Source organism: Mustela putorius, unplaced genomic scaffold, assembly GCF_011764305.1.
Source record: "Mustela putorius furo isolate JIRA1106 unplaced genomic scaffold, ASM1176430v1.1 tig00000127_pilon_pilon_pilon, whole genome shotgun sequence".
Taxonomy (NCBI): Eukaryota; Metazoa; Chordata; class Mammalia; order Carnivora; family Mustelidae; genus Mustela; species Mustela putorius.
In genome coordinates, this window is record NW_025421288.1 from 2,801,967 (window position 1) to 2,813,068 (window position 11,102).

General features: G+C 36.1%; 1 protein-coding gene across 1 annotated transcript; it reads right to left on the reverse strand.

The window, feature by feature from the left end:
- Positions 1 to 962, reverse strand: LOC101678886 (olfactory receptor-like protein OLF1). The gene has a single exon (XM_004781674.2). The coding sequence runs from the start codon at positions 943 to 945 to the stop codon at positions 1 to 3; it is 945 nt and encodes a 314-aa protein (XP_004781731.1). The 5' UTR covers positions 946 to 962.
- Positions 963 to 11,102: the final 10,140 nt, after the last annotated feature.

The window sequence follows — 11,102 nt, forward strand, 5'->3', positions numbered from 1 at the left end:
TCATGAAGAATCTACCTTTAGCCCCATAGCTCTCTTAGCAGCATCTTTTACATCTTTATTTCTCAAACTATAAATCAACGGGTTCAGCACTGGGATGATAATGGTGTAGAACACGGAGATAATTTTATCAGTGTTGGGAGAATACAGATAGCTGGGCCGTGAGTAAATGAAGAGAAGAGTCCCCTGATAGATGGCCACAGAAGTCAAGTGAGAGGCACATGTGGAAAAGGTTTTCTTCCTCCCGCTGGAAGAGCGGATCCTCAAGACTGAGCGGAGGATGAAAAAGTAGGAGACGATGATGACGATGAAGCAGATAATTTCCACTGAGCTGCCATAAGTGGAGAGAAGCCATTCATTAACTGAGGTGTCTGTGCAAGATAGCTTAAGCAGGGGAGGGAGGTCACAGAAAAAATGATTAATGACATTTTTATCACAGTATTTCAGAATAAAGGCAAAGGATGTGTGAACCAGGGAACTCATGTTACCTCCAATGTAGGACAAGGCAATCAACCATACACAGATGCCCCGAGACATCACAGCTGTATACAGTAAAGGGTTACAGATGGCGACATAGCGATCGTATGCCATGGCAGCCAAGATAAAGGATTCTGTATCGGCAAAAGCACAGAAAAAATAAAACTGCAGGGCACAGCCATAATAGGAGATAGATTTGTTCTCGGAGAGGAAATTGAACAGCATTTTGGGAACAATGACTGAGGAATAACAGAGATCTGCAAAGGAGAGGTTGCTGAGGAAGAAATACATAGGGGTTTGAAGGTGAGGATCGGTCCTGATTAACATCATCAGTCCAATGTTCCCTGTTAAGATCATACCATACAAGGTCAGAAACACAAGGAACAGGACAATCTGCAGTTCAGGGCATGTCAGGAATCCTAAGAGGATAAACTCAGTCACCAATGTGTTGTTTCCATCCATCCATTCCATTTTCCGTGTGGTTTTCTCTCTATGAGAACTCCAACATCCTAAAATGGTACGTGGAGGAAAAGAGAAAAACAGATACAATTGCGTGGTTATTTTATTACTACAGCAAACAAACAAGCAAGCATGTAAAGACTCCAACCCCAAAACTCCCCTTCAAATATAAACCCTGAGGGATGTACTTCAGAATTTAGTAACTATTAGATTCCATGGTCACTAGTTTTATCTTATTTGTTTGATGAATGACTCTGTCTTCCATTGGATAGTTGACTTCTGCATGTAGGGATCCGATTTTGCTTACTTTCTCATATCCAGACACAGCACAACAGCTGGTTCAAGGGATTAAAGAAGTAATGATGGATTAATGGATAGACTGATGATGATATGAAGAGAAGAAAAATGCACTTATTGCTAAACACAAATTGACTTTAGAGTCCGCCTTAGAATAATAACTGGAGAGCAGTTTGCTCTTTCTTTCCACAACTTAATAGATGGAAGGATGCTGTACTCTTGGCAGAGCAATCTTGGTCATTCTTTTTAATATGAAGTAAAAGTGATATCAATGAAGTGAAAACAAATGCCATTAAAATAAGCTGTGAGTATAATTTTGACAGGAAAGGGTTTAGGGTGACTCCACAAATCCTATCAAGATAATAAACCAAAATGGGATGGCTGGGTGGCTCAGATGGTTAAGCATCTGCTTTTGGCTCAGGTCATGATCTCCAGGATCATGATAGATAGAGCCCCAAGATAGAGCCCCATATCAGATTCTCTGCTCTGTTGGGAGACTGTTTTTCCCTCTTCCTCTGTCTGTCTCTCTGCTTGTGCTCTCTCTGTCTCTCAAATGAATAAATACAATCTTTGAAAATAAAGATACTAAACCAAAATGATTATATTCATAATTTCTCTATCTTTGGCATTTTATTAGAATTCTTGGCTTCTAGGGAGTGCCTGGTGATTATTAGTTGACAGACTGAATAAAGTAAACAAAAAATTAGTAATAAGTTGGCTTCTAATTAAAAAAAATGTTACTGTATATGGCCTCCTCAATGATTATATGTTCTGTGCAAACAAAAACAGTTAGCTCCCATTTATTTTTATGCTAGTATAAGTCAGGGCATTGAATCTAAAAATTCTGTCAATGTTTTCTTTGGGGATCTCAGAATTTTTTCCAGGAGTAGAGAACCATGGAACTTGAGTTTGAAGTACAAAAATTTTCCACTTAACCTTAAAAGATGTACTTGGAAATACATAAAACAAGCAAAGTATTCAATGAGCTACGGTAATATTGCCAGGAAGGGGAGGGAGGGGGGCAGAGGCATGGGTTACATAGGGATGAGTATTAAGGAGAACAACACTTCTTACGAGCACTGGGTGTTGGATGTAAGGGATGAATCACTGAATTCTACCCCTGAAACCAATATTGCATTGTATGTTAACTAAAATTTAAAGAAAAATATAAAAACTATAATTTACTAAATTCTTCCCAAGTCTATAACAAAACAATCTTATAGAAAATAAATTCCAAACAATCAGGTAGCTGGCCAAGCTTCAGTTCTCTTATCTGTAACAAAAAAAAAGCTTATTTAAATCAAAAGTATTGTAGACCCTTGTAGAAGTTACATAAAAAAGAATGACCCTGGGACGCCTGGGTGGCTCAGTTGGTTAAGCAGCTGCCTTTGGCTCAGGTCATGATCCCAGCGTCCTGGGATCGAGTCCCACATCGGGCTCCTTGCTAGGCGGGGAGCCTGCTTCTCCCTCTGCCTCTGCCTGCCATTCTGTCTGCCTGTGCTCGCTCTCTCCCCCTCTCTCTCTGATAAATAAATAAAATCTTAAAAAGAAAGAAAGAAAAAAAAAAAGAAAGAAAGAAAGAAAGAAAAAGAAAGAAAGACCCTGTGTCATTACTAACTGCTGAATATGATTTCTGAACCATTTAAACACAATTGTTCTTGCTCTCAAATTCGCAAAAGCCTGTTTTTGTACAGTTACAAAGGCAAATCTAGTAACCACAGAAGCCACTTACCAAGGAAGGAGCTGTTTTTCAATTACCTGTATGAATCATTTTATCAGCAGAACCAAGTACTTTTACATGCTTTCTCATGTCATTGGGGACCTAATAAATGAAGGATTGTCAACATGTTCATTTCCAAGGGGCACCTAGAGAGTAATTAACATGTATTGTTATTGTGAATTATTTTTATTAAAAAGTTGGTAATTATAACATAAATCCTGGTAGTATTAATTTGAATAGGCAATTTTCATTCTTAGTAATATTGGGGTTCTTTGTAATGACACATGGAATCACAAAGGACCCTCTTTATAGTGGAGGTTCTATGGAAATATTTCAAATATTTGAGAATCTATCATCATTTAATTTTTTTTCAAAAATTCTGTGGAAATTGCTCAAGAATTGTTACTTATTATTAACAGTATGGAAAATTGTTATTTTTTTCCCATGTCCTTAAAAGCTGAGCACAGTAGAGGTTTCTGTAGAACCTGATTCCAGCAGGTGCTTTCTGAGAAGATGTAAGGACATACTGATGAATATATTTTGCCAGAAAGCATCAAAATGATGGCAGAACCATCCTAGTTAGTGAGTACAAGCTCTCATCAACTAATTAGTCTTACATATGCAGTATCTGACAGTTTTACTACAACAATGATATTTAAGAGCTAGTTGTAATTAGTGAAACTCCACTAATGACATAATAAGCTCTATTTTTTTCACAGCATAAAATGAGTTTATTAATGACTCATATTTGCAGAATCTTAGAGACAACCCTGTTAAAACTAATATCCAGTGTAAATATCTATTTCAGGACTGAAAAAATGGCCCAGCCACTTCAGTTTAAGCGTTCTTAAGGATGAGAGTTTCACAGATTCAATTCACTGTGGATGTTCTAACCCTTGAAAAATTCCCCGTTATGGTGAACTCAGATCTGAATTTAGATTTCTGCTTTATTTGAGGGGTGATCCTTCCATTTATATGCAAACCATATTGAAATTATTTGTTTACTGACAGGGTTGATGAACAAAAAGTTAACAATTTAAGCAAAAATAAAGTCATTTTAGCAGAACATGGCTATACTGAGAATTTAACAATAAAACTAAAACAAAACAAACAAACAAACAAAAAAACTACTATATGGGCACCTGGGTGGCTCAGTCAGTTAAGTCCTGGGATTTATCCCCACAGAAGCCCTGCTTCTCCCTCTCCCTCTGCCTGCCATCCCCCTGCTTGTTCTCTCCTTCTCGCTATGTCTGTCAAATAAATAAATAAAATCTTGAAAAAAATTCACTGTAAAAAAATTTTTAAAAAGTTTTAAGAAAATTTACCGTGATAATGATGGCATGAAAAAATTTTAAAGATGTTTTAAAAATTTAATAATTTTAGTGAAACTAATTCTCTGTATAATTTTACATTTTAAGATGCAATTATTTAGAATGTCATCCATTAAAAGATAAAAAAATACCCATTCTCTTTCCCTCTTCCTATTCTTAAAGAAGAGGTTGATGACCTAACACCAACTGAGTTATCCATTTGAACCCACAGGCAGAGAGGTCCAAGCCTTTAAGATTGATGTAAAATGTAGCAGTAACATTCCTCTGCAGCAAAACATTTGGAATCTCTGCATAATTCCCGGGATTTTGCACCACTCTTTATGATGATTCTAAATGTCCCTGCCATAGTATTCAAGAGAGCTGGAAGGCAAAGTGAGATGGAGAGAACTTGTCTTGTACTGATGAGCTAATTGTACTCACTATTCAAGGGTTCCAGAAAAACATAGTTGTTAGGCAAATAAATGCAGTTGAAATTTAACTTTGTAACATCAGATCAGCTGGTAGATAGCAAGTATGATATTGGCTATTAGTTTTAGATATTAATTTACAAATAAAGGCACTGCAGGTGATATTACTTTGCTACATCTGATTTTATATTATCTGATACCAGAAAATGAAACAGGACTTAGTAAGCAGCTGATCAGATATCTTCCATGTAGGAATTACTAAGAGAAGAGAGAGATACAGTATTTGCATAACTCAATAATCTCTGTCAGTTCCATTAAAAATTAAAAAAAAAAAAAAACAACCTTCCATTTGAGGTAGTATGTGATCCCTCATGGTTGTTTTTTGCTTCCATTGATAATTTCTTGATGGGGGGATAAAGGGTATATTAAAAGTAACATACAGACTAGACACTATCCTCATACTTAACCTGGAAAAGAAGAATTAAAGCAATACCTTAACATTTACCCTAAGATGACTTAGCTATCCCTCTGTTTTTTTTTAGCATGACTAAATTTATCCAAGAGTTTTGCAAATGTTTTTATTGCTCTTTACAAAAATTTCCTCAACAACTCATAGACTCTTCAATGGAAAACATCAACAGTTTACTCCTCAAATTCTTTGGATCCCTTGCCACAAAATCCTTTCTTTGTTTCCACCAATCTGAAATAATATCTCTTGATCTCTAGCTAGTCCTATCAAAGTCTAGCTTCAAACTCCATGTCTTAATTAATTCTGCTCTGGCTTCCCCTTCCCTTCATAAACTGAAATCTCTGTGAGATGGTGTTCTCTGTTATTAAGGCAAGCTGTAAACTCCGCGTAGTCTTATCAACTGTTTACTTTGGTGATATATGAGGAAATCACCTTTTGCATCATATTTAGAAACTCATTATGGACTAGAGAACCTTTAAGAAAGGTTATACCTATTTAGAGGTGAGCTGAAAATTTATAACTGTCCCTGTAGGAATTTATCAAGTATAAATATACAGGCAAGAGACTGAAAATATCAGCTTTCCTAGAACTTTTAGCAGTTACATAGTGCTGGAATACCAAAACTTAAGATGTGAGGAACCTCAAACAAATGGTAGATTTTCTATTCGAGACATTTTCTAAATTCAAAACTTCAGCATATAATAGACAAAAAGCACTAAAAATTTCAGAAAAACAAAGTGTAATGTCTCCCAATTTCTTAGTGCTTAGAATACAAAGACCTGCTATGAATTTAGGTTCTGAGAAAAAACATGCACACACACACACACACACACACACACACACACACACATACACAAAAGTATAAAACCCTAAAGCGATTTCTCATTTGACCTCATAATCAGAAACCACATTTCCCTGGGAATCTAATCTGAGAATACAGATATGATCCCTGGAACAGGGCTTTAGTCAGACTCAAAATAAACGAACAAACAAAAAACTTGCCAAACTTTTGGTAATTGCACACACAGGAACAATACAAAGCTGGAAATTTGTGTGGCCTCAAACACATAGTGATCTTCCTTTCATGGCATTTGCCAAAGTCTAAAGTTGGTCAGGGTGGGAGATTATAGATATAAACCAGAAACCTCTGAAACAGGAAGTTCTTTCGATCTCTTCTTGCTAAGAGACTAAAAGAGGCCCACGTTCTTAAGTGAAAACCTAGAATGCCATGCGTTAGAAATAGGAGTGAACTGTAGGTACACTCCATCTTGCCAAAACTGTTAAGGAAGATTCAACTCAGATCAGTTTCTGGTTGAATTGAGATTATCGGACTTAACTTCTCTGGAGGAATGATTGAACCATTTTTGGTAGGTGAAATCATCTGGACCATTTTTCTTTGTAGTCACTATATGGCATGAAATAAGCAAACATATTACTACACAGAGGGCCGGAGAGACCTCTGAGCAATAAAGAAGGAGAAAAAGGCTAAAAGAAAATGAAGATTGAACCACACTTTGGAGCTGGCAAGTAAGGACTTTAAAATAATTGTAAAAGTAGGTATAAAAAAATTAAATTGGAAAAATGACCAAAAAGCAGAGAAATTCACCGAGGAATTAGAACCTATAGCAAATAATTAAATTAATTGAAAAATATATCTATAATGAGCAACTTATTGAACTAATTTAATTTAATGAATGGTGAATATTAGGAAGCAGGGGAATGAATGAACACTGATGAGTCAGAGGGCTTATATTAGGATCTTTTGCTTGGAACCTGAAACTAATGTGGTATAGAAAGTCATCAGAAAAATAAATTCTTTGTCACACAAATACCTAGAATGCCCACTTTGAACCAGTTCTGAAAGTAATCAGACTTTCCCAGCAAGCGTTCTTTCATATTGGGACTGCTTGGGAAAGAATGAGTAGAGTGTTTTCCGTTTGTCCCAGAGTCTACAGAGTTGTTACATCTTCTACACACTGGATGGAGCCAGAGACAACCATGTAATCACCTAAGCAGTAAGTCTGCATCCTAAAGACACCCCTAATCTTCCAGTTTTCTTAGAGATCTTTGGTGTAATTCTTATTTCATTCAGATGGACAGTGTTTCATTTCTCATCCTGTAGGAATGTTTTTCAGATTTCATTATTTTCTTTCAACAAACACTTCTGTTACTTGGGTAAGATAAATCTCTTCTCTCTGCATATAATATTCTGATTTTCAGCTCCAATAAAGTATCTTAAACAGGAAATCCTGATTCTATACTTTCCCACCCTTGGGATCAATACCCCAGTAGGATGAATTAATTTTATGGCAGATCAACTAAAATACATTGAATTAAAACCGAACTCCTGTTCTAAAACAAGTATTAAATTAGCAAAAATTAGTGATAATTTAACCATAAATCAGTCCTACAGAAACTGTCAAAGCAAGGAGAAAAACTAGTTTACATGAATGAACAAGTATAAGAAAGAGTCTCTTCTTTTGGGACGACTGCAATCTAACATATGTGGACCAGCTATCTTACTGAAAAGAAATAAAATAATGAATAAAGCAATTTTAAATCTACACAAAAGCATCAAATAATAGACAAGAAACTCTATTTTTACCAAATTGAGCACTAAAGAAAGAAAAATCCTCATCCCTTCACTATGTATAAATAAGAGAAGTATTTAGAGCCAATGGGGAAATGGGTCTAATTAAAACTGCATTAAATTCCAGACCGAGCTCAACTATAGAATTGATTGACTCAGCCCCTTATTCTAGCAGCTACCCAGAGGAATTGTTCTTGATGCTAAGGGCAAATGTTATCTACTTAAGTCTCTACTGTTTTTTTATGCAAAATATCCCATGTAAAAGAAATTTTAAAAATCATGAGACCTATGTAGAGGCAGGAAAATGTGATCCTTAAAAAAATAAATAATAATAATAATTGTATAACAACCAGAAAAATTACACCGACACTCAGATCTAGAATCTCAATAAACATACAAAGAATGTGAGGTAAATTACGTCTAGGCATAGAATAGTTAAATAAAAGAAAATGAAGCAAAACAACAGCAAAAATAACTATAAAATAAGCAAAGTAGCCCAAGCAACCATCACATGAAAGGAACATAAAAATGGGTGTTGATATCTCATCAGAAATATAGGATTTCAAAGACATTAGAATGACAATGTTAGAAAGATGGAGTTTAAGAAGTCAAATTATTATTCTGTATTCAGAAAAAAAGTGACACTCAAAATTTCTTACAAAAATGATACCAGGCCAAAGGGCTTATCTGGTAAATTCTAAATATTTTAGCAAGAAAGAGTTTCAAATTATGAAAAATTGTTCCAAGAATAGACAAATATAGCATACTGCTATACTTTTTGTATGAAACCAAAAGAACCTTAAAACCAAATCCTGAGGAGAATTTCTTTATAAATGAGAACATTATGGAAATAGATACAAAAAAATCCTTAATAAAATATTAGTAAATCAAATCCAATGTTAATTAAAGCAGATATTATAACATAACCAAGAAGGATTTTTTTCAGAAATTCAGTGTCAGTAAGCATTAAAAAAAAATCAATTTATTTAACCAAATGAACAAATTAAAGGAGAAAAACCATAAGATTAACTCAGTGAATGCAGAAAGAAAACCCAACAACATCACACATTCATTACACATTCCAAGTAAAGTATTTTACTTGGAATTAGTTACTTAGAATTAATTAATTACATTAATTAGAAATTAATTATGAATTAGAAAAAGGGGCCTTTCTCAAGCTGATAAAGGACATTTATATTAAGTATCTATGGCTGCATAAGGAATTACCAAAAACATAAAAGGTTAAATCAGTACCTATTTATCATCTCATAGTCTCTGTGGGACAGGAGTCTGAACAGGGTTTAGCTGGGGTCCTCCAGAAGACTGTGACCAAAGCCTTAGCTGGAGCTGGGACATCTTCTGAATGTTTTATGTTCATGATCATTCAAGTTGTTGGCAAGGTTAATTTCTTTGCATTGTAAGAATAAGGGCCTCAAGTCCTTGCTGGCTGTGTGCCAGAGGCTGTGACTTTATGTAAGGAATTATTTTTGCTGCCATGATGCTAACCAGTCAAACTATTGGCGATGGTCCAAGAGTCTGTAAAGAGGTAAATATGGAGCTGATTATTGGCCAGGGTACCAAGATGACTGCTTGAAGTCTGAGCAGTTGTGCCCATCCTGGGTTCCCATCTGTGATCTGGGATGTCCTGATAAGGGACAACAAGCAACTGTTCTGGAGAGTTCCATCATATGCAATAGTAGGAATATTGTCCATGAAGTGTAAAAACTCCCTTTCCTGTATCTTCATTTGACTCCAACTTGCTCCATGATTATCCAAAGGGTCCAGGAGAGAAGTAGCTCACTCAGCACCATGGTCTCTGGCAAGGGTCTGAGGGCAGGGGAAACCACACACTACAGAAACTGGGATATACCTGTAACCCAAGTTTAGCTTCCTCCTGTAGCAAGAAGACCTCAATAATGCCCTAATCTTGTGGGATACTGTTTCCATGACACAAGGCGCAGGAGGCAGCTCATAAAGGGTCATGATATTAGGGCCTGTGAGAGCCCCTATTTTTGGGAGAGCCCTGTATGCACTCACAATGACCACTGTAATGGTGGGTAGCATGGAGCTGAGGAGGGCAGTTTCTCATACCAGAAGTCCTTGGGAAACTTCTGGCCACTTATTGGTGATCCAGAGATTCTAGGGTGAATGAGGAGGTAGATAAAAATGAAGGACGCTTTGGGAGGCCCTCATGGGACAGCCAGTTGTATCATAATTGGGGCAGATCCTAGAAACTCTTTTTAAAAAGCCCTATTAACAATGGGCAACTTTGAGAGTCAAAGCATAAATTGGTTCAGGTAAAATCTAAGATATATTTCTTCCAGAATCCCCAGAAGTCTGTAAGAGGTTGGTTTTGCTTTAATATTGTGGTGGCTAAGATGATCAATAGCTTTGTCTTTATAATGGTAAGGATAGAATAACCTCTGGCTTACCAAATAGTCTTTGGGGGTGGGGTCTTTTACTGTGTAAGGGATAACAGTCCACCCTCTTTCTATGAGCTCCCTCATAAATGTCTGTATGTCCAAAATGAATCTGTCAAATGAATCTCATTGGAGGAGGATACTTCATACACAATATCATACCTATGTTTGCAGAGAAAGCTGAACACAGATAAAATATTTCTGGAAAAAAATTGAATGGGATGACAGAACTATTGAGATACTCCATGGATGGTTGGGTAAAGGTGAATTATATCTCTTTAGAGTTGAAGGCACACTGCCTCTGAGAGACTTGGTATAGACACCAAATGGAATGTATTGGCCAAATCTATACCACAAAACATTTAACAGTTGTTGATAGACGGAGTCAGTAACTTCAATAATATTTCATGTGGGGGCCTTAATGAATAGGATCATGGGATTAAAGTTGTGGAAATATCATGACATCTATTATTTCCAACTTCAAGAACAGGCCAAATTGGGCTTCAAGATGGAGAAGTAGTGGGGATAATCACCCCTTCTCTAAATAAGTCTTGTATAATGAGTTTAAATCCTTGAGGACCTTGTTTTATTTTACATTGAGCCATTTTAACTATTTTAGATTTGTGGGTGCTGTGACAAAAATGGTGTCCCCCTAAAAATGTATATATTGATGCCCTCACCAACGTGATGGTATGTGGAGATGGAGACTTTCGAAGGTATCTAAGTCAGGGGTATCCATCAGAGCAGAACCAAAAGGATAAATAATGACACACAGATGATAGATATGTGATGATAGATAAATAGATGTTAGATAGATAGATGATAGGTAGATAGACATAGAGACATACATAGAAAGGAAGACAGAGAAGTAAATGGAAGGCTGATTTGTAGCATTTGATGATTTCCATGCTGTAGATATCACCACTGTGATAGAT